The sequence below is a fragment of the Hypomesus transpacificus genome, chromosome 4 (assembly GCF_021917145.1).
Source record: "Hypomesus transpacificus isolate Combined female chromosome 4, fHypTra1, whole genome shotgun sequence".
Lineage (NCBI taxonomy): Eukaryota > Metazoa > Chordata > Actinopteri > Osmeriformes > Osmeridae > Hypomesus > Hypomesus transpacificus.
In genome coordinates this window covers 7963355-7987683 of record NC_061063.1, presented here as the reverse complement: position 1 = coordinate 7987683, position 24329 = coordinate 7963355, and the positions used below count along the sequence as shown (strand labels likewise).

The 24329-nt window shown below is 45.8% G+C and overlaps 2 protein-coding genes across 9 annotated transcripts; one reads left to right on the top strand and one right to left on the bottom strand.

Moving 5' to 3' along the window:
* Nucleotides 1-971: 971 nt before the first annotated feature.
* Nucleotides 972-5854, top strand: gpnmb (glycoprotein (transmembrane) nmb). 2 transcript variants are annotated; one of them, XM_047019364.1, is made up of 12 exons: nt 972-1200; nt 2006-2143; nt 2270-2413; nt 2705-2878; nt 2994-3155; nt 3258-3575; nt 3668-3727; nt 3816-4028; nt 4177-4282; nt 4427-4644; nt 4844-4934; nt 5081-5854. In XM_047019364.1, the coding sequence occupies exons 1-12, from the start codon at nt 1131-1133 to the stop codon at nt 5232-5234; spliced, it is 1848 nt and encodes a 615-aa protein (XP_046875320.1). In that variant the 5' UTR covers nt 972-1130; the 3' UTR covers nt 5235-5854. The 2 variants fall into 2 exon arrangements, with proteins under 2 accessions (XP_046875320.1, XP_046875319.1); XM_047019363.1 differs by having other exon boundaries at nt 2270-2428.
* Nucleotides 5855-6198: 344 nt separating this feature from the next.
* Nucleotides 6199-23002, bottom strand: igf2bp3 (insulin-like growth factor 2 mRNA binding protein 3). Of its 7 annotated transcripts, none has more exons than XM_047019372.1 (16): nt 22208-23002; nt 21349-21409; nt 16210-16258; nt 14549-14618; nt 13648-13711; nt 12775-13053; nt 12420-12554; nt 12178-12300; nt 11933-12068; nt 11644-11775; nt 11316-11387; nt 10336-10455; nt 10026-10100; nt 9795-9926; nt 9573-9686; nt 6199-9276 (listed from the first exon to the last, which is right to left on the bottom strand). In XM_047019372.1, exons 1-16 carry the CDS (start codon nt 22380-22382, stop codon nt 9175-9177), a joined length of 1839 nt encoding a protein of 612 aa, XP_046875328.1. In that variant the 5' UTR covers nt 22383-23002; the 3' UTR covers nt 6199-9174. The 7 variants fall into 7 exon arrangements, with proteins under 7 accessions (XP_046875328.1, XP_046875327.1, XP_046875329.1 ...); XM_047019371.1 differs by having other exon boundaries at nt 10336-10458; nt 22208-23001; XM_047019373.1 differs by having other exon boundaries at nt 10336-10458; nt 14549-14600; nt 22208-23001.
* Nucleotides 23003-24329: the final 1327 nt, after the last annotated feature.

The following is a 24329-nucleotide window of genomic DNA, read 5'->3' as shown; positions in this document are numbered from 1 at the left end:
TTGGATACCTCAACATGTGTGCGAATTTTGAACATGTGTACTGGGTTTCTGAGTTATACGACTTGTTATAAGTACTGGACACTGGGCTCAACTGCTGATCAGAGACGTCTGCAGCTCGAAGAGGGTGTTCGGAGTGGTGCTGCTCTCTGCTGGACGCTTGGCTGTACTGCATATTGCCGCTTCTCACCAAGTGTACTGACAAGCGAACAGCTGTATGTTATTAGTTTCCATATCAGTGTTTCGTCTTGAATGTGGATGCTTTTGCCCATTGGAATTTCAGATAAGTCAGTCAAAAAATGTGAGATATAGACTGAAATGTAAGTTCTGCAAGAAATGTCTAAAGATCACCCTTAGAGGGTAGGAAGCATATTGATTAGATTGGATGGGGCAGGGGTTTTGGAAAATGACTTAATTGGATGCTAATTAAGACTACACTACCACGTGAGGGCTGTACTCAAGACTTTAGGCATGCCTATTTTACGACTAATTTTACTGTGCGATTTTGCTGCTGTTTAATTCAGTTGTACATTTTATTCCCATTTATTTATAGTGAAATCTAAATAAAGCGTGACACTTATACGTAGACCTATGTGTTTTTATAAGCTAAATGGTGAGAAAAATGGGTCAGAATTAATATTACAAAAATGAACATTAAACAAAATTAGGAACAATTTAAACAATTAAATACAGTCATAATAGACAAATATCGGGATTTAAGTGTAGATTGCATGCATAAAACCTTTGCCATCTCAGCTTTCCTGCAGTTTCTGGCAACTGATGAATAAACACGAAATATGGACAACGTTTGGTGTCAAGTAAAATCTTTGCCTGAAGATGAACAAGGGGAGAAAGATTGGGAACTTCGTATGTCCACAGGAAGCTTGAGAAGCTCTGTCCAGGAGGAACCTAATGAGGGATGAGATGCAGCTCGTTACAAAAATCACATGTTAGAGCGCGCAGTCCCGCTATTGAATTAAGAATCTTGGGGCACGCGGGAGAAGAAGTTGGAGAGAAAAGGTGCTGGGCGCATTGAAGCAGTTCTTGGTGGGGTCTGCGTAAAGGGACACTGTTTTTGGTGGGCTGTGGTGTGGATATACGAATAACGATATACAAATTTATTTGGGGTGGAAATGGGAGCTATGCATTATATTTTTGTGCTGGTATGCACGTTTTTCGTTTCAAAAGGCGATGGACGCAAAAGTAAGTAATTTTTTGTATTGTACTTTTGGTTAGAAGTTAACTAATCTACAATGTGATGAACAAGATATGCTAAATGAAGATGGCGCATAGGCCGACGGTAATAAAACGATTGAGGGTTGAAATTATAATTGTAGAATAATTTAGTCCTTAAAAAGACAATACATAAATAGCTACAAACTATTTTTGTTGTTGTTTTATATTTCTCAGTTTAAACATTTACTGGCTAACATTTTTTATGTCGACAAACAGTGTGTTTGAGTATGAAGTCAAGGGACCTTATGGGGTATTTGCTGACATTGTTTATTTAAGAAGATTTGTTTTAAAGCGAATGCTGTTAGTGTTCAGTGTCCGCGTGCTTGTCCTGCCTGTCATAGTCTCATGAGCCTAATTAACGCGCGTTCACGGGGCAAATCTGTCTTGTGCCCGGGACACCCAATAATCACTGTATTTGTAAATTCACAACTCATAAATTCATAAGAAAGACAGTCTAAGCAGCCCACTTCGTTACACTTGTCCTTTAGCCTTCAATAACTCATAATTCAGTCGAGTAGATTACATTACAGTCGATTGTAGTTTCATTATACATTTTACAAAACGGATCCTTAGATACACAGATATATCCTAAATGTATGGCTTTGTTTTTTCATAAAACAGTCTATTATTAAATAGCTTACCGACTTCACACAACCCCTATTCAAAACAGCATATGTTTATTTAAACTGAATTTGTCCGTCACTAATATAACCCCAAACAAAGGCTATCCCCTTTTAATTTGACTTACTAATTGAATTTCTTTCTTTGTCAGCATACAGGGACATGTTCGATCATAAGCACTCAGTGTCAGTCAAGTTCCCTCCGATCCCGGGGTGGGACCCGGACACCAACCCCTGGGATGATTACCTGTACCCGCCTTTCGGTCCCAAGGAATTAACGCACGGAAAGGGTAAAACACTGAATGTCCACATACGCAAAAATTGGCTATTGTAGGCTTGGCATGACCAATAGTGTTTTCCTTCACAATTCATGACAATGCATGAGAAACCTGATCGACGGTTGTCATTTTCTCCAGGTAAACCAGTCAAAGTCCGTCTCACCAGCGACAGCCCAGCAATAAACGGCTCGTGTATCTCCTTCACCGCTAAGCTGGAGTATCCCAAGTGCCAGAAGGAGGATGCCAACGGGTACCTCGTGTGGGACGAACACTGTGAAGACGGTATGGAGGCCTCAGGTGCTTCCCAATGACCACAGCATTAAACACGGAAATTACATCACAGATTAGGCAAAACACAAAACACTTGCTCCCATATTAAAACTTGTGCCAGAAATGCGGATTTGTATTCATTTACTAAAGGTTGAATTCAGATTTAGACCAATAATAAAATGTTGTGTGGGATGCAATCAATAACCTACTTATAATAGAGAGGTTAGGCAACCTCTTAGATATTATTGCTAAATATTTTACCTGTGGGTTATATAACTTTACCTGTCCCATCTCTTCTGTTAGCTAATGGTCAAGTGCGTTCTGGCTTTGTCTACAACTGGACCTCTTGGCTGGATGATTATGGTTTTGGGAAGTGCACAGACCTAAAGAAATGTAACGTGTTCCCTGATGGCAAACCCTTCCCCCAGAGCAACGACTGGAGACACAAGGGTTATGTTTACGTGTGGCACACTATGGGTAAGGGAGGACACACACACACCCACTCTTTCTTTCAAGCACACACACACGCACTCACACTACCGTGCACAGAAACCTTTCTCACAGAAATCCTCCTCCCCTCCATCCCTCCCAGGCCAGTACTTAGAGACTTGCGATGGCTCCTCCTCCAGCCTGACCCTCAACACCACCAACATCACTATGGGGGCTGGGATGATGGAGGTGATGGTATACAGGAAACGAGAGCGTAGAAAGTACAGTCCTCTCTCCACCGACAACACAGTCTTTTTTGTGACAGGTGAGCTCGCTCTGTCCCTCTTCATCACACAACCCACACAGACTCAAACACATCCTCTCACACGTCACACACGCTGAGTTTACCTGTGATTGGCCACTACAGACAAGATCCCTCTGGCAGTCAACATATCCCAGAAGGCAGCAGCCAACCTCTCCGAGAGTGTGTTTGTGCGTGGTGAGGAAGTGGTGTTCAACGTCCAGGTCCACGACCCCAGCGCTTACCTCAAGACCGCAGCCGCCGTCGACTACATCTGGGACTTCAAAGACGGAAACCAGCTGGTGACCCATAGCAACGTGGCCACGCACGCCTACAGCACGCTGGGCGACGTCAACGTGAAGCTCACGGTTGAGGCGGCCTTTCGCATCGAATGCCCTCAAGCCTTGCCCACGCCCATGAGCGTCACTTCCCCCCACACTACAGGTGGGCACATGCACGCCGGAGCCCTCATCTACCAGCACACACTGTAGACCCATGCTTCATTTGCTCTCTCGTTCTTTCTGTCTCCTCATCAGCAGCTCAGACTCCTCCCCCTGGCACTCATGCCATCACCAGCAGGATGGAGACTACTCATGGTGAGGAAAATCCCAACCATGGGTCACATGGTCAAGTCTTTGTTTGCTGTGATGTTTTAATCTATGTTTTTCCTACTTCCTGTCTCAGTGCCAGTCACCACAGCAAGGCCCCTCCCCACGACCCTGTCCGGTGCTGTGACAACAGGATTCCCCACCACGGAGCCCCTCCCCCCTACGGTTGCCGAGGTGACCCCGGGGTTCAACCCGACACCCATGGCCCTGCTTAGACACACACACCTGGCAGACAGAGAGTGTTTCCGCTATCTCCATGGAACCTTCCAGAGTGACATCACCATCATTGGTGGGTGAAGTGGACAATACACAGACACTCATTCTTGTCATACAGCCAATCAAACCACATTTTAATTTGTATAGCCCTTTTACTTCCCACATAGGGCTTCACATAGAACTCAACCTAAACTAACCTACACATGCTTTGTACTTGACAGAACCCAAGCAAACTGTCCACAACCAGCCAGCCAATCGGATTGTGGATGTATCTGCCGCCAAGGTGACGAACACTGACATCAGCTTCCTGGTAAAGTGTTTGGGCAGGTGAGAAAGGCGGGGTTTCCCTGGGTGCTAGCAGGGCTTCTGGGAGTTGTAGGTTTCTGTTGTTTAGGTTACAAACGTGCATGCAATACATTCAAGTACAGCTACCGACCAGTTGAGCATTCACATTGAACTCTTCCTGCCCAGCACCCCTACCTCGGCCTGCACCATCGTGGCTGACCCCACCTGTCGCCAGGTGCGAAACATCGTGTGTGATGACGTGCCCCCGTCGTCAGGCTGCAAGGTGCGCCTGAGGAGGACCTTCATGGAGCCAGGCACCTACTGCGTCAACATTACTCTGGAGGACGCCACCAGCCTGGCCCTCGCCAGCACCACCATCACCATCGGCAGCCCCGACACCCCTGGTCAGTCAGGTCATATGGTAGACATGTGGAAATGTTGTCCTCCTGCATTGGAGAAAATGTTGGATGAGTGGATGGGAGTCTTAATAACGTGACTTTTCAGGAATTTTCCAATCCTTCATATTGTTTTTTTTGTGATCCCCCCACCACCCTTTGAACCTTCTCAATCCTCATTCTCCATTGTTGTCACGGTTCCCTGCAGCGCCGAAGAGTCCCCGTGCAGCGGAGGTGGTCCTCTCCTCTAGTGCCTTCCTGGTGGCCATCTTTGCCTTCATCGCCTTCGTGGTCTACAAGTGAGTTCACTTTCTTTTCGTGTCAAAATGCACCTCATCTACGTGTGTCCTGTTCTTTCTCATCCCTCACCATGAATACGACCTTTCACTAAACTTCCTCCTGCTGTGTTGTCGTATAAAACATGGCCTCCCTCTCTCCCTCCCAGGCGCTACAAGGTATACAGACCCGTAAGGAGGTCTCTGGTGGAGGACGCCAGTGGCTTCGTTGGGGTCGGAGGTCGCATGAGCAAGCTGAGGGACACGCTTTTCCCTTCAAATGAGGAGAGCCGTCACCTGTTGACGGAGAGGGGCCCCGTGTAGGATCTGCTGACAATAATTAGGGCTTGTTTTCCCTACAAGTCTACATGTTAAGCACACGTAAATAATCCAGGAACCTTGTGTCTAGAGTAAGAGTGAAAAAAGTTGCTTCAGTTCACTTCCACACAGAAATATAAAGTACTAATACCTTTGAATTTGTGTCTTGAAAGTAAGCACGTTTGATTATATTCCAAATGGAAGAAAGAGGGTTCTGTGTGAGTTAAAGGTTGTTTGCAGATGCTTTTGGAGGGGTGAAACAGATCTTATTCCATTTCATCTCCTGCACACCTTCACTTTGTCCACTTGACAAGGTTGCTGCGATATAGTTAGATACTAAGAGGTCTTCATGCTGTGCTTTATGAGCTATAAGATGATTTACCCATATTAAAAAATATATATAATTGATTTAAGAACTGAGATTAAGTGTGGAGGAGAAGTTATTCAACATCTGTCCATTAAATTAACTGTACACTAGTGACTTAATCTTTTTTACCCCTTTCATCCATGTATTAAACTGGCAACTGCCATATATATATGTATATATATATATTAACTTAGAATCTGACAGACCTCAACAATTCTGAGCTTGTGAACTAACCATTAAACCTCTGTGACAAATGTGATTCTTAGTTTCTATCGTGACAGGTCAACATATGGATATTCTAATCCAAACCACCATGTCAAATTCACAAGGCTACCATACTCTGCATGCCCTTTTCAGGGGCAAACCTTCTGCCAACTCTGCACAAAACTTGACACGAAGACCAGCCTCACATACTTGTGATCAGATGCCGTATAAAATACAACCCTAATATAAAATTGAATATTTAATCATGTACTAATATTAAAAAAAGAAGCAACTTGTAAATATATCTTCAGATTTAAGAACACACTTAAACATTCCAAAAGAGTCCCAATTTGGCAAATACAAACATCAGTAAAAAAGGAACCAGAGTAGATAGGAGCCAATTTCTGTTTTTTTATTCATTTCAGAGGCAATTTGACCAGTGGAGCTGTGTGAGTGAGAAGGGGCCAGGAGGTGAGGGGGCACAAGCATGGTCGCAATTATGGGGTGGGGAGGTGGGTGACGGCAGACAGAGCCGAAACCACACCACTTCTCTGTAAATACTCCCAAACCAAGTCCCTCATCCGTCCCACACCAACATGATTTTCCATATTACACAGCCAAGAATGCTAACACAACAAATTGCAATCGAAATCAGCAGGTGAATGTAGCATCAGTGAAGACATAATAGGAAAGAAAGACTGGACTTGCGTATCTCTTTTTTCTTCTTCGAAACCAGAAACAACAAAAGGCAGGCCCTTTTTATAAACAGTATATATATTTTTTTTATACTTTTTATCCATTGAATCCAAAAGCAAACAGGTGATTTGACCTTTAAGAAAAAAACCAAGCAAGAAAAGTTTAATACAAGGAAGCCACACCACCAAAAAAAAAGAATGGAAGCAGAAAGAATAGCAACATGTGAGTTTTTCTATCAAACTAGAGAAGTATATTTATATATAAACGCAGGCAAAATGAAATTTCTGATCAATTTTCTCAATTATTCTTTCAAATTCTAAAGAGTACATGATTTTTTTTAAATTTGTATTAATATCTGGGAAAGCTGGGGTGAAGAGGTTGGAAGGCAAGAAGGAACCCTATTAATCTAACAAATAGAAGTATGCCTCTAATTCAAATACGTGTCTAAAGAGGTAGATCAACAAAACGGAGCATGAGGGGAGGATAATGTGTCACTTGTGCCCCTCAGATAAAGCGCAATGTCAGAAAGGAGGGGGGGGGGGGGGGAGGGGGGATCACATGAGCAAGTGCTCGCCGCAGCGCCCATGCATAGAGAAGTTATCCAGGGGACTGAGGTATGGTGGCGCGGGTAGGCGCCAGGCGGGGGTATGGTGGGCGCGTGCAGCCTACCACACCCCCCTCAGCTGAGGTAGAAGCGTTCTACTGTGGAAGCATGGATACACTCGAGCACTTCCTCTCTGACCACAATCGACATATTTACATTCTGCATGAACACTTTTTTTTTTTTTTTTAAGAACTTGGTATAATTCTAGAATTTCTTTCGTCCTTTTATTCCAAACAAGATTTAATTCTGTATTTTTTTTTTGAGAGCCTTTTGGCTTTGTGTGAATGACAAATTATTCACGTCAAGGTATACAGCTGCTGTTGCTGCTCATGGTTAGGCAAATGCGGCAAATTATCCTCATTTCCCATTGCAAAAAAACTCAACCTAAAGCATCCATCAGTGTGACTCCCTCGATCCTCACCATGCAGTGAATGACACCAAACGTTGACCTGGTGGCTACACACCTACGCAGACCACCACACCAGGCAAAGCTTGCTCTATGAAAGAAAAAGAAAACTTAAACAGGTCTGGCTTCAGAGCACTTTGACCTCTGTCTGAAACTGATGCCACATGGAGACAGGTTCCAAGTTCTAAGCAGGCGAGATGGACACAAGGTCACTGCCTTGTGTTTCTGTTTTTACAGCAGTAGGGCGCAAAAGAGCAAAGCTAGGACCATACTCTCCGTCCTACTACGAAGGCTAAATGAGGGAAAACAAATTAGAAATGAAATGTACCGTCAAGTTAGTATGTCCCAATCAGCTGCAGCTGCAGTACGTACGATTAGCATTATTCAACGTTCTCTAAAGATAGTTGTTGTAATGGATTTCAAAAGATGGTGGATTCCTCAGGAAAGATGAGGCAATTTTTTAGCTTGATAACTCCTGTCAGCCGCCTGCAGAGGGGCAACAACTCCACTTTGGGCTCTTTGTACAGGACAGACGTTATGTACAGGATCGTCTTGATCACCGTTGGCGCACAAACATATGTTGTCTTCACGCCGCTGTGCCCACACCGCGCCACGCCCAGAGGAATAGAGTTGAAGGCAGGTCAGTTGGCAGCCGACCAAATTTTAAATTTTCTTAAAAAAATAAAAATGTTCAAGAACTATTAGCTTTATAAAGTATACAAAATACCACAAAGCAAAAAAAAAAAAAAAAAAAAAAAAGCACAAAAAAAAAGAATATTTTTTTTCATATATATATATATATATATAATCATTTTTTCTGAGGTACTAGATCCTGAGGTAGTTCGGTAAAATGCATATTAAATTGGTTTCCTGTCCAACACCGTTGCAACACATCCGTTGAGTATCAACGACGGTGCTGTCCTCGCCCCTCTAAATATATATATATATGGGTATATCTATAAAATGCATCCGAATTTATAAAATGCCACTATTGATAAAGGGACAGGATTCCACGTATTCATATCCCCGCTGGCGGGTCCTGTCCCAAACACAAGAGTATCACCCCCTCCCCCCAAACCCTTCTCCTAGTCCTACCAGGACTCGAAGCAATGCATTTCCAAAAAAAGAAAACAAAATATCAAAGCTTCAACCAATTACACAAACACTCCATTCAGGCCAGAAGGAAATAAAAAGTCAAATGAAATGTCTGTCGACATGTGAGGTTGAGTACCACACCAGGGAGGTGATTAGATGGGCTCGTTTCTTCCCGTGTTTCCTAACGTCCCCCCCGAAAAATAAAATAAAAACAAGAATCGGAAAACACCCATGGGAAAGCAAGGGAGAGATGGGGCGAGGTGTGTTGTGTGTGTGTGTGTGTGTTTGGGGTGGGGGTGACATGGATCTTAACCCTCAGAAGTACATTCTCACAGAGATGCAGAGAGGTGAGGGGTGCAGGGCGGGATGGGGGGGGGAGGGGGTCATATCCACCCAGGTGTCAGTCCAGGAGAGAGGGGGGTCGGGGTTTATACAGAAGGGCTTCGGCAACCCTTGACCCCTGAGATGAGCGTGTCCCGTATCCTGTTCCCCCTCTGATCTCCATTTCAGCCACATGCCGTTCCGTGTCCATCTTCGGGCCGCGTTCCGTCACCAGCCACCGCAGTGGGCTCGTCTACTTCCTGCGGGGGAGGGGGGGCTGGGCCCCAGGCGAGGGTTTGGGCTGCTGCTGCCGCCGTACTTGGCACAGGATTTCCTGGATCTTCCTCTGGGCCAGCTGAGATCACACAAGGTCAAAAGGATAGAAGTTCAGTACAAACTCAAGCTGGTCGAGAGTTGTGCTAGTGATGCCAGTACAGCTTCAATACTGGATTAGGTAGCGCAGGCACCAGCTATACAGATGTCACAGGCGCCTTGAGTCATCTGACTCATGCAATGACCATTCATAAATGCCACTTAGCTACACCACTTAAAAACCACTGATGGCTCGGGATAGCCCTGTCTTACACCAACATGGGTTCAGTAGAACAGGCAGGTGGACCACAGTGGTGGACTAGGTAACCCGACACCCACCTGGCTTGCATAGAAGTGTCCAGTGATTTTGACCACCACTTGGTCATTCTCGTCTGGGGTCTGTTCCCGGGGGACCACCACCTCAGCACTGGTCAGGTTCTGGAGCTCGTTCACCTGCCAGAGGGGAAGGGGCGAACGAGAGAGGACATTGAAAAATGAAGCACTAACCCACACCCCACTTTTGGAAAGCGCCCCCACGTTATCGAACACTAGAACGTGTACCGTTTTTCCTCCCTTGCCGATGACTCGTCCGGCGGCGAAGGATGGCACCTTGATGTGAGCCTCCAGCCGCACCTCCTCCTTGGGCCCAAAGAAGTTCTCCTCCTTCAACTTCCCAAAGATACGACCCTGAGCCTGAAAAAACACCACGAGTGACTGGATGTCCCGGAGCCTCCACTCTGCAGGGCGCCCACTTAGGAGCAAACAGTAGGTTGCGGGAGGGAGGGAACATACCTTGAACTGGGCTTCTGGCGGTCCCGCAACGATGACCATTCTCTGCTTGGCGTCTGCCCCATCTGCTGGTGCGATCTGAAGGAGAGGGCATTAAACGAGACCAGCATTAAACCAATGCAAAACTACACACACACGATCCCTAAATAATCAATCCATCCATTATTCAAGTTGTTTTCCTTCAGCAGTCTCCCTTCGTATTCAGGTCCATACAGCCAACCCAACAAGATCAAAACAAGCCTTCAGATTACTCCTCTGAAACGCCACCCTTAAAACCCCCCTTCCACCCTGTCCATTCCTCCCCAGACCTCACCTTGATTGACGCTCCAGCGAAGCGCGACAGTTGCTTGATGTGTTGACCCTGTTTGCCGATGATGGCGCCCACCGCCAGTGCAGGGATGAATAGGTGCACCGTCTCCGACTCCTGCTGGCCCTGCTGGGAACGACCACACCAGACCACCGTTACACACACACACACGTCCCTCCATCCCACACGCTGTGGGATCAACTCCCCAATAAGACCCGACAGGAGAGACTTCAGTGTGAATATGCTAACCAGCTAGTCTGAGCAAGCAGCAGCCTTCAGGGCAAGCAGCAGCCTTCAGGTAATAGTGGATGTAGCACACCGGAGAAACTGGGTTTCAATCAGTAAGTTAATAAGCAGTATAAGAACCAGCACCATCCCCAACTGAAACTACCTTTTACGTCACAACGCGACAGTATCCACTGGGAAAAACTGAACTGAGGACAGGAAACTATGCTCCATTTTAAAAGCAACTGCAATCATGTATGACAAATCACCAAAAACAGGGAACCTTTCCAAACAATCTCTTATTGGTTAACCCCAAGCAGGCATTGTGTAGATCAGTTGAACGTGCAGAGGTCTTGCCCTGGCTGTCAAGCATAGCACCATCCATCTATGTTAGAAACACATTAAAAAGGTATTAAAGATGGTATCTGGCAATCTTCATCCTTGAGGAAGGACAGGACCGATGGTTCTGAACCAAGGCAAATGCCATCCTTGACGATAACCATTTGCACAAAATCCAGTAACCCAAAGCCAACTAATCCAGCAAACTGACACTGTGACCTTGACCGGCCTACGAGCTCCCACACTGGCCGGTTAGCGAACGCACACCGGTACGAGTTAGGAGATACAGGCCCCCCCGCCCTGCCCAATCAGGTTACTGGGAGGGAGGGGGCCCAGACACTGCCAAGCTCTGCCCCAGCATCCCCAGACCCTCAGCGGGCATCCAGAAGCCGTGCAAAGCCCTGCAGGAACGGGACACTTACAATGGAGAGGGGCTGGCTGCTCGCTGACAGCATAGACGCCCAAAATGGCGCTTCGCCCCCGAAGGGACTGCTCTATAGGAGATAGAGGGGGGGGGGGTAAATATGACTGAATCACCACTGAACCCAGAGTGGCTGTTTGTTAAGACAGGAACATATTTTAGGCCCGTGCTCTCTCTCGTCTGGTTTCTCCCTGTCTCCATGACTGTTTAGAAGGCCTGTATTGATGGCGACGGTCACACCCACTGTAGCATAGCGGTCTATGTAACTGTCAGGGAGAAAGAGCATGGTGATGATGGAGGAGGGGGGGGGGACGGGGACACAAACTTACCCCAAAGGAGTAACCTCCTGCCTGGGCACCAGGAGGGGGGGCGTTGGCCATGGAAGGGGGCATACCGGGAGCCCCGCCCGGAAACAGACCCAGAGCGTTCAGATTCAACCCAGGGATCAGGTTAGACTGCAGCTGGAGAGAGGAGGAGCAGGGGAAATTATTGAAATAAATCACATCTGCAATCAGAAAACAGGACACATGCACGTACTGTGGAGGGAGTTCCATTTTGGAAGGAAATGCAAAAGCCTCTTTCCACACCACAGCCTCGGTGACGAAGGGGTGGACCTACGTTCATGGCGGCGCAGTCGTTCTCGTACGACTCCCTGACCTTCTTCATCACCTCCTCCTCGGCACGGGAGCAAGCCTCGATGGAGCCTTTCACTGTGATGGTCCTCTCGGGGTTGTACAGGGTCAGATCCTGCAGGCTGGACGGGCACGATAAGGACCACGGTGTCAATAGTCAGTGTTCTTACGGCGGTAGCAATTCTCTGTTTGACATTGAGGAAAAAATAAACTGGTGAGAGCTGGTCTTACGGAGATATGGTGATCTTCGTCTCTGTGTCCTGCTCAATCTTTTTCAGGTTTCGTCCTTCCTTCCCGATTAGTCGACCCACAAAGTTATTGTGCGCCAGGATCTTCAGCGGGATCTCCTCCGTGCTGTGAAAGGAGGCAGGGAAGAACACGGGGTGAGCGTTGGCCGGTCGCATGCGTCGAGCGGTTGTAGGGTTAACCGACCCCCCCCGGCCTGGTGTCCCTTGACTGGGTGCTGAACTCACAACTTGGTGTCCAAGGCCTCCTTCTGCATGATCTCCATGATGGTCCTGCAGGCATTGGAGCAGCCCTCCGGGGTGGAGTGGACCGTGATGGGCTTCTCTGCGGCTCCTGCGTTCTCTTTCCTGTGGATGTCAATCCTGGAGAGGAAGGGAGAAGCGGAAGGGTTGGTCAATTGCATGTCAAGTTACCAGGACATTTCAGACCGAAAAATAAATAAGACAGATAATCGCCCTTAAACGTGTATATTCATTTGAACTGAGTGCATGTGCTTGCGTGCACATTTAGTATAGTCCAAGATATGTCAGCGGCCTACTTTAAAATTATGTGTACATTTACATACGCGCGTGTGGTTCTTACTTTGAGTGGGTCTGTTTGGTGATGTTGCGGATGGTGGCTCCCTCCTTGCCGATGATGGCCCCTACGAACTGGGTGGGCACCAGCATGCGGAGGGGAACGTCCGACTGTAGCTTGGGCCGCGCCCCCAGGCCTGGGGAGCCCGACCGGGAAGAGCCTCTGGGGGCAAAGCCCCGCCTGCCCCCCAGGGGGGCAGCGTCGGGGGCAGCGTTTTCGTCTGGTATGTATGACACCTTCAAGGTGTAGTTCTCCATAAGGAAGCCGTTCAGCTTCTCCATCGCCCTGGCAACGACAGTCACCCGTTAGTCACACAAGGGGGGGGCAAGGCAAACACTTCAGTTCTGTGAATGGAGAGATTCTATTCACAAGGTATAGAGGTGGAGGAGTAGAGGATTTCAAGTATTGGAGGTTGAGTTGAGCTTACAGGTGAGAGCACCAATTAAATGTTTGCTTCTACTCAAGGCTCTAATGATCTTGGCCAAGGTAGAACAAAGGCATGCTACAGGGTGCGCAAGGAAGGTTTATTTTCTAAACCTAGGCTTGAGGATTTCTTTCTGCATTCAAACAAACTTCTAGCGCTTGGGTGTCCACAACCCATTAGCGCAGATGCCCCATAGCAGTGCAGGTTACCAACAACAGAGGGCAGCAAAGAGACCATTTCCCCCCACTAGGTCACTGCATGTCGAAATAAAACATGACTGGTCAGTGTGAAAAGAAAAATCAGGTGCACTACACAAGAGAATGGGCCTTTCTCCAAACACACTTTTGAAAGTGGTGTCAAGCCGAGTGAGAAACCAATACAAGAGCACTCTACATCCATGAAATTGGGTGCGTTTATGCATGAGGAGAGAAAGAAAGACAACATTGGTTACTCACAGCCTGGCCTGGTCTTTAGCTGCATATCTGACATTGACAACGGCAGTCTCTGTGTCTGTGTTCACTGTGGGAGAGGGGGGGGGGGGGGGGGGGGGCGGGGACAAAAAAAGAAGTAACAAGTCAACTCACACAGTATTCAGACTAGGACCATGTGTCCCAGATTAGGTTTTGTCTTCAAAACATGCCAAATAGAGGATTGTCACACAGTAACGAAACAGAAATAATTCTGTAGAACACAGCCCTACAATGTTGTACAACAATTGAAGAGCACTGAACTAGCAAATCTTTTATAATATTTTTTCCATTAATGCAGGTCAATGAAGACTTAGATTCCATGTTGAGTAGCAACCAGTCACCCAGAAAATATTTCATTTCTGTATAATTAAATAAAGTGTTTATTCTAAGTTCCTGTCACGAGACACCTATTCAGAGAAGACATCCTTTTTGACGGCATACTGTTAACGCTGCCTTGAGGATGTGCCCTACGCAGTGGTGGATCTCTGTGGTGGAAATACTGCCACCCCAATCTTCCCATGGATTTTTTGTTGTTGTACATTACAGAACATTTTAATAAATAATATTAATGTTACTGTTTAATTTAAACTATAATGTTATAGCCTAATCACTGTACCCCCCCTACTTTGGGTTTGGATTCGCCTCCAGGAGGCCACCCAACAACTTCCTTCTGCCTCCCAATTGCCACCCCGAATGAAAATCTCTAGATATGCCTCTGGCCCTACGTCCTTATAGAACACATACAAGAGAGTTTGGGAGTGACATGTGACGACTAAAAAGCCAACTGACACTCATCACACGATGTGCGTGTCAACACGTTTGACACACACACCAAGCCGGTGGGCAAGAAGGGAAGGAGTGTATGAATATCAAAAGGTGTGTGTACCTTGTTCACAGTTCTCCACAGCACCATACTGAGCGAGCAGGCCGTCCAGGACCTGAGAGGAAGAGAGGGTCTGATTACAGAGAGACCAGATGAGAGTTAGAGAGACAAGATCAACCCACTGGATGACAAATTAGCTAGACAACATGATTGTTTTGACTAGTATTTGTCTGTGCAAATGCAATGGTAAATGTACATTTTATATTTAGCATTTATTTAATTGTGCAAATTATTCATAGACAAAACAAGAAATCAAAATCGATTCATGCGAGTACAACCACTCAATGTGAAAGCCAAAACTGGCAACCCGCCCATATCTGTCAGCCACAGGATTTGAATGAACAGATTGGCTCTGGCCTCTCAGTCCATTGGTGAATGAGCTAGGCGTTCGTACTTTGTGCACAGTTTGAGGTGTTTGGCCTGTAGGCAGTCAAACTAACAGCACGCCCCCAACAGCTCAACCCCCTTTCTAGCCAACCGCACCATCCGTCAGCCTCCCACTCCGATCAAGCCAGCCAATCACACTGCCTCCCGCCCACTGTCATCTCTAATCATTGCCATTGGCTGCTCCACTACCGATAGGACAGGCCCCTAGAGCGAGAACATTTCTGCGTCTCACAGGCTGCTCTGGCCTGCCCGTCTTCCAAGGCTGACCAATAGGAATCGAGGCCATTCAGGAAAGGGTGGGGTGCATTCCAGAAGGAAGCGTTGGTTGGGGGAGGGGCGGGAGTAATGCTACACATTCTGTGAATCCTGCAGCACATGGAGCGAGGAAAGACCAGGGCCACCCAGCTACTTTCTGCCAGCGAACATACGCATATCCCCGCTCCCAGCCCGAGTCTATGGCATGGTTCGCCTTAACACACGAGGGCTCCTTTACGTCTACGAACCCATCCATTTTACTTCCCCCCTCCCCCTTCACATACAACTAACATGGCTGGGTGGGCAGAACTGCAACACATTGAAACGTTTGAGCAAGACAAACCCACCATTACAATGCCTGAACTAGCGTAGCCAAAGCCATCAGAACAAAGATGGCCTGATTCACAATAGAAACGACGCTTATTTTTTAGGGAATGAAAAGGAAAATGTCCTAGATGAAATGGTACTGTATTTTACCATTGTAATAAAGTCAAGCAGGCAGAGTAGACACTAAAACATAATCTTGTGCTTTGAGGTTGATCCAGTCGTAGGCCTTTCCTCCTGAGTTACAGGGTCAGTATTTAGGAAGCGTTGTTAGATGGAACTTAACATTTCCAAAAGAGGCTACTAGCTGGTCCAACAGCAGGTTTGTCACGTTAGCTAACATGTCTTCCATTGCCAAGGGCAGCGCAGCAGGTAGGCATGCAGACAGTGCCAAATAGATGACACAATGATGGTTGGGACCCACAGAGGGAAGGCACACTATGACTGCTAGATTGATACTTGTTTGAAAATCAAGAAACGCCATCTGACCTGAATGCGGAGTGACTGTCTACAAAATGAGAGCATTTAAGAGGCTGTTACATCTCGATTCTTCTTTAACTATACATTAACCTGCTGTGCATCACGCCCACAGTGAAAACCTACTAAAGAGAATCTTTTCGGCCAATGCTGTGTTAATATAGGAGCCCTCTATCCTGTGGCCACCCCAGAACCCTGCACATGCGCCGCTCGACACTCACCTCCCACTGCATGTGAGGCGGGATGTTCCTGATCTGCAGTTTACAGCTCCTGGGGAGAGAGGAAGGGAGGGAGGGGGTGAGAGAGGGCAAAACGGAAGACAGTCAGCACCAGTGATCTGTTCAGAAAGATGACAAACTGACCCATTCAATCCCATACCCCCCCCCTTCCCCCTTCAACCTCAGTGGTGAGGTGGACAAACTGGATATAGCTCACCGATTATATAGCCCCCCCCCCCCCCCAAATCAGAGCGGCAGGCACCACCCATGGAACTGCCGGCTGGATGGAGCAACGTTGACTTAGAGGGTAGGAAATCATCAGGAAAAACAACAAAGTCTGCATCCGATCACACTAAACGGGTTGGGAGACTGACGGGGGCACAGGGAAGGAGAGTGAGAGGGAGGACAGCAGGACAGAAGGGAGAGGGAGGAGAGGCGGAAGCTGAGAGAAGAAAGACATGGGGAAGTGAAGGATGCGGAGAAGAGGGGAGAGCGTACCCTTGGAGACTAAAGGACAGACAGCTAAAGGGGGGGGGGAGACGGGGGTGAACGAGAGAGGCACACACACGGCCCCTCCCCACGGACTCCTGAGGACTAGATCGGCATAGACGAGCTGATAGCACAGGGCATATCGACTAGATCCCCCCCCCTCCCCACTCCATCAGCAATCACATTCAATCAATAAAGAAGCACACTTTTACTGGAGGGGGATCCAGAGAGAGCTAAAGGATGGCGAGGAGCGGAAGAGAAAGGACGAGGGGTTGTAAAACGAAGGGAACCTCCACCGGCCGCGTCACAGCAGACGAGGCTCGGGAACAGAGCAAGCTCATTGGAAAACGCACTCGGCCAACCGCACCGTGTACAGTAAGCGCAGGGTGGAGGGCGGCTAATTGAAGCGCGGCTCCACTTCCCCATTAGAGAGAGCAATTTAGCACTGTTGACAGCAACATTTGCAAGCGCGCGTTCCACATTTTCATTCAGTTTATGATCCATTAAGTATCCGCAAGAGCCAGTGCCTGCCTTGTGAATACATAGTTGCAGAACTGACTGAATGATACCCATTCTACACGCTACCCTCCAGTTTCAGAAAGGTGTCCCTGAGATTACAGTCAAGTGGGTAATGTGTCTAGGCAACACCAAAGTCCACAACCTGTTTACACACACACAGACCAACCTAAAGGAACACAATGTACATACGGCTGAGAGTTCCAGCTCCAAATGTGACCTGTGTACACACTGACAAACACACCTCAAAGCACTGCACAGGCTACAACCCTGACACACACATTTTGCACACAGACCATATAAACACAATATCACCCCCCCCCCCCCCCCCCCCCCCAATGTAGACAAAGCAGAACTTACTGAATTGATATCCCATGCAAGTTCTGCCTTCAAACTGTTGAATGGCCGACACAGCCCTAATAAGCAACACATCACTGAGTTTACCTTGTCCAATCAATGAACAATCGTGTCCCCCAAAGCTAAGCAGGCAAGTTACAGACCAATCCCCTACATAGTACGACATGGCTTCACTCTCACTAGGCACGTGGAAGACCACACTGAAAGCATCAATACCATTTCTAGCCATGTACACACAAATACTCCAAAAATATGACATCTGCAGATCTTAAGGTGCGTTCTACAGGGCAGCATAGGGCCCAATTGGAGGGTCATTAGGAAGGAAGTTAATTTACAATTCCGCTCATCAAATCTACGAGACCCTTCAGTATGATTTACTGGCTTTGCCTTAATTTTCAATTCAATCATTAGAATGTGAATAATATTAATGTGTTTCAAAACGGCCAAATTGTTTAAAAAAAATTAATAACAAATTTAAACATTCCCAACCAGCTCCTGAGGAATTCCAGCCCTTTCCGGGCCTCTGTGCCATTCCTGGCTTATGCGGCCCCTTTTCCCCCCCAACCGTGTGCTCTGCATTGCGGTGGGAATGCCGTGCGAAATGTGAAAATGCACCAAGCACTTTCCAGCCGGATTAACCTATAGCTCCACACACTGAGGAAGTCAGGCGGGGGAGGGAGTGCAGAGGAGGACGGGGGTGCATTCCCCAGTCCCCAGCCTTTGATTTGGAAAAGGGAGGGGGGTGGGGGTACGAGAAGCCCTGTTTCAGGGAAGGGCAACAAGGGCCTTCTCTGCCCTGTGGGGGTGGGTCCCCGTTGCCATGGACACAGACAAGTCCACTGACAGAAACATGTAGGTTGGAGGTTGGTCATGTGACGACACCAATGGAGGCAGGGCTCCTTATTTACTTTTAAATTCAACGAACATTCTACACATTCAACAGCCGCCGCCCCCTCTCCACAGCCCAGCTGGGATCTATGGGGCCTCTGCACTATAGAGTGTGTGTGCAAACCCACAGACGAAATCCTATGAAAAGCAACATGGGACTGCGCCACATCCATATTCATTTCAATTGTATCTCCATTCATTATCTGCATAGCCTATACTACAGCTCTTGCAGTCCATACTCAACACAAATGAACATCCACACGGCAAACCTCAGCCATGTTAGAACACACACACACTGCTCCTTGCTTGTGCCTTCATTGACTATTCAGAATGCAAAGTTCTGAATGGCTTCACACTGTTTGGTTTCCACTGGCCTCTTGAAGTTTTAACTACACTCCCTCGCCACGGTGTGTTTCAAAGTTACAAAAATGCTTATTTTCCACAGATTTTAAAAAACATTGACAGTGACTCTTAAAATGGTGCACCCACACAAACCCACCGAGTTTGTCATCAGTGTGCAGAGGGAGATCTGAAGCACCTCTGCCCTACTAGTAGAATGACAAGGAGACACATTCAGAATTTTAGACACCCCAGTGCTTCCCTCGCTTATTTACAGGTGGGGCCCCACCAAGACCCTTTGACCCCAAATTCTTTATTAAGAGCCAGGAGCTACTTTACAAACATGAGCCACGATGACACAAGGTGAAATCTGTACAAAGGTTAGCTTGTAATCACTTTTTTTTTTTATGTTTATCATAGCCATGTATATCTAGATTTTAAAACAGGGAACAAGCTCAACCACAAAAACCAACATAGGCCCGATTTACACCTAGCATTAGCAACTCTTATTTAAGCCCTTCACAGCTCAGACACATACACACACACACTAGATTATCCCAATGGTCACGGGCCTCTCTGAAGCAACACAGCCACTTGTTAAATTATAGTCTGGCTCACTTAAGGACAGCTTCACAAATGATATAATTTTAATTTTTCCAGATATTCTCTCTCCCCCATCCAGGAGAATGAATCTTAAGGACACTCCTAAACAACCCTCCATTAACCACCTAAACCATGGGTTTTAGAGTAAACTCATGGGTCAAATTATGACCTGTAGTTATCTGTGCACTTTAGTCACTAAATAAGTTTATGGGCAATGATAGTTGAATACTATTTTCAGGAGGAAATTCATGTTTTTTTTTTTAATGATCAAATAATTAATGGCTAAGGTGGACCTACAAAACATATCAAAAAAGCAATTTCCTCCACCCCCTTTTGCAATGCAAAATCCCTTTCATGATAACATTAAAATGAATGAAATCTGAGATGCTAGTACCACACCTGTAAGGTAATGGCAAGCAGACAGATCAAAAAAAGAATTACAAGTTCACAATAATGAATTGAATAATTAATTTTTGTCTCCTTTACTACCTTGCAGCACATCCTCTGTCCCATAATACTACCTTGGCCTGTTCACACTTCCGTTCCCCTTTCTGAAGGTTCAAAGGTTAAGCCATGGTGATTGGCTGAGCCTCCAGCTGATGGACTGGAACCAGAATGTGCTCATTCGGGGCCCTGTGTGTCCATGTGTCCATGGGTTCAATTGTTCCAAATCACTTTAACCCTATCATTTGCAAAAATATGGGTATTTATTCCTTATTTTAAAATAGTAGATTAGTCTTTGATTTGTGCACTAAGACCGTCATCAGTAGACTACCTTTTTAAAGATCACTTTACCCATTATTTGAATGGATTTAAATTACTTGAAAACATTAAATTAGGCTCCTTAAATCTATAACTGATTTAACCAAAATATGCTCCGAGGGAGGAGACTGATACGTGTCATCTCGTTCAGTTTAATCTATTTACAACCGCAGAAATAGGCCTACATTTCATGACTTATCCGCGTTTTAATTACGTGTAAATAATATGATAACCAACTACTATTTTAAGTCTGTATTAAGCACATTATATCGTTAATTGTCTAAACATAAAAACGTGAAGTTCCCAGAGCCTGATCCGTCTTTTATTAATGTCTGCCAATTAATCTACTATATTGAGTTTTAATAAAATTCCTAAACTGTATTATTAAAGATTCTAACGTCTTATTTCAGATATATTGCGTAGCCCATTTAGACTACTCCAAATTAACATTTGGCGTAATGACGATAAACTAATAGATCTATTGAAACAACTCGTTACATTAAGTTAGTACAGAGACAACACGGTGCTTCAGGGTCTTGTGTAAACCAAGGCTTTTCCGGCCCCAAACCGCCCATTCCAATCGCGTTTGGGAGTCCATCTCGTGCACCACCACAATGTGAGTGAGGAGGGCGGAAGCGTGGGGCAGGCAGGGAGAATGACGGGCAGATCCTTCTCAAATGGACGCCTTCTGAGGCCTACGCCTAAATTTAAGCCTTCATACATGCCTACATTCACTGTCCCACATACTCAACACTAGTAATGAGAGAATGATGGCAAATGTATAATATAGATTTAGTAGGCCTATGCGTGATACGAGTCATTAGGCAACAGATGACACCAGTGAAAAAAATAAAGGAGCTATGAACTGAGTGGAGAATGTTTTTTTTTGTGTGTGTCGCTATAGACGTGATTTGGAAGGTAGCCTACCACACACCCTTATTTAAATACATAAAAACACATAAGATCTTAATATTGAGTTGCTTAACGCAACACAACGTTTTAGAAATCCCCAGCTAGGTCAAAAAGTATCTAATATGGCTACTGAGGTAACATAATCAGACCTGTGCATACAGGCTACGGAACGACCTCATAGCATCCATTTTTATTGTAGATTTTTTTAAAGAAGATTCTAGGAGGCCCCTTCCATATCCATAGCTACGCAATTGCAGACGGTTGGTCATAATTTACCTTTGGCGTTTAGGGACCGAATGCTCCACCTCTAGAAGTTTCCCATGAAGTTCAACTTTACCTATTGGAAAGAACAAATACGATATTAGGCCCACTAGTCGACTAATTGTATCCCAACAGTTTAGAACCAATAGTAGGCAAATGGACCGTTGATACTGTTGGTAAAAAAACAAACAAAGTAAGACAGACCTCTACCTTACCCTAGGCCTTTATTGGACAAATTAAATGAGATCAACGGGGTAGCAAACGAGAAATATGTGGGTGTGTTACTGCAATATTTCCACAAGTTTTAGTAAACAAGAAAATGGTTACTGACACGTTACAATACCTCAATGCTAACATATACAAGGTCTTAAGTCGTTGGCATAGGCTACACTATTAACCACCTGGTGTGTCTGAATGGGCACACGTAGGCTACTGATAAGTTGGGGCACTAGGATGGACCTGTGTTGTACTCCAAACTCGGTTGCAGGTTCATGTAGTTACAAAGTAGCCTAGCACCATAAGTTATTTTGATGCTCGTTACACGCCACTGCTTTAGAGTTCCACAGACTGCGCCCAATTACTAAAGAGTAGCGTTACAAGTAGGCTAGTCCAACTCTCTTTATCCTTAATGGGTGAATACTGTCGCATATTCTAACAAATGTAAAGCTATTGCACATTACCATGTACACCTAGATGAGACGTGTGCAACCACGGTGTCAGAGGCCAAGTAAAGGTTGTGAGAGTGAAAGAAGAAATGCCTGGATACACCCCCACCCTACAGGGCCATATGCATTTACGAAAATGGTACGGTAAAACACTAACAAGCTCTAGAATTACATATTGCTTAAGCAGTGGTTGTTACCCATGATCTCACCTGAAAGAATATCAATGGCCTTCATTGCAACCTTTTCGTCTGGGCAATCCACGAACGCATAACCAGTTTTTATAAGAAATGGACCACTGTGCGGAATCTTCCACTGCTCAAAGATAGTTTCCAAGTCTTCCGCGCTCGCCTCTTCACTCACGTTACCAATGTATAGCTTATTCATGTTCTACGCTGAAATGGACAATCTTTACGCAAGAGGAAACCGTTATTCGCTCTCTCGGGTGTACAAGGTTCGGAATTGCCTGCATAAATCGCTTTACTATCAAACGGAGTGACTGTGGCGTGGTTCCCCTGTCGTTCAAGCCACAGATATACTTGACGGGCAACCTCGTCGCGTTTGCGCTCCCTCGCCCCTTTTATCGCGCAAAAAAATATAAATTTGAATTATTAATTCGTCTCTCCACACGATGACGGGCTGGGTGAAAAAAAAGGGGCAAAGTACTTTTTGTTTTACACCAAACCCCTTAGCAAAGAGAAGGATAATGTCACAGACGGTAAGGCTCTCTCGCCCGCCTCAATAAAACCAAGAAGAAGGGGAAGCAAAAAAAAAAAAAAAACCTTTGCTATTCCGGCTTTTCTGAATGAGCCACGTGTTCAAACTACAAATCAACCCCGCACGTGAGGAATCCCAGTTGCTCAATTAAGTGATTGGGAAAATGGAACGGGAATCTGGGGTGGGGACAGAGGTGGAGAGTCGAGAAAAAAGGAGCGGAAGAGTGGATTGGTGTTAGGGAAAAACCTGGCTAGCTTTGCGCGTAAAGGGATGCCGTGAGAACCAAGTGTATCTTTTACTAGAATCACATTCGTGTGTCTTTCTCTGCAAAGCGTCGATTCTCATTGGTCACTGAAGAAATAGTAAAACGGAAGCGCGCTCACGCACATCCACAGCAGGGGGACAGCAAGCGGGGGCTTGCGCGCACGTGAATTTGTGGCGGATGAGTGTATGGATCAGTATAGAGAAAGAACAGGGGGTGGGGCCATTCATAAATTATATCACACTGTTGTAGTTTATCATTCTAATTGTATGTTTATGTTCATTTAGAAGAATTGGGATATAGGGGGGAGAGTTATACGTCTGTTTTAGGCCCACGGTCTACATGGTGATATCACGAAATTCATCCACATGGCGGCATCCATCTTCTCCAGCAAGATAGAAGTTCCTCCCTCCCGGATCCTCACACACTACAAAGTCCATGAACACGCGGAACAGCTAAGAAGGGCAGAGAGTGCCATGGTGCGATATAGATCCTGTTCCGTAGTACGGCATACATATTGTAATAATTCGGCCTTAAATTGGGCCTGCCATGTTGCATGCTGACTAGTGATATGGCGAATGAATCACTCTTGTGTCTCCGCCGTGGGGAGGCAATGCATATGAATGCAGAGAAGGTGGGAGCCTGGCACTGCAGATACTTTGCATTGTAACTAGCAAGTTTAAAATGTTATTTTTGCACCAATAGCCTAATACATAATCATACTGCCAATATTGTAAAGTCAAAAGGCACTACCCGGATGCCGTTCTAAAATCTAGATTTAAAAAACTTAAATGGGCGCATATTAGACACGCAGCTTGGACACAATGTATGTAGTTTGTCTTTTGTGTTCAGGTCACTGTTGATTTGTGGGAGGCCTTGCCCAATAGCTATGTGTTTTGGGGAAAATTTACTGTGTAAGATACGTCAACTTAAGTCCAAGATTAAAACATTCCCAAGACTCTGTTTAAAACGTGTCAAGTCTGAGTAAAATAGGCTTACAGCTGTCCATGTGATGTCAAGAAATGTCCACCAAGCATTTAAATATGTATTATAATAATTCAAATTTAGGCATTACACACCTACAATGGCTTCACTGTTTTTATTGAGTAATTTATTACAACTTAATAACAAGTTCACAATTTTCACAAAGTGGTTAAAAGACTTTAGTTATACATTTGTCACATGCATTAAAATATACAACATGATTTAGTCACAGCCAAATACAAAACCTCATGCACTGCCACTTTTCTGGGAAAACACAGAGAAGCATACTCTCATTGGTTTAGCAAAGTATCCAATTAGATTGCTTCGTCTTTCTACGTCCTGTTTCTGCTGGCTCGGCTTCAGCGTGTTCA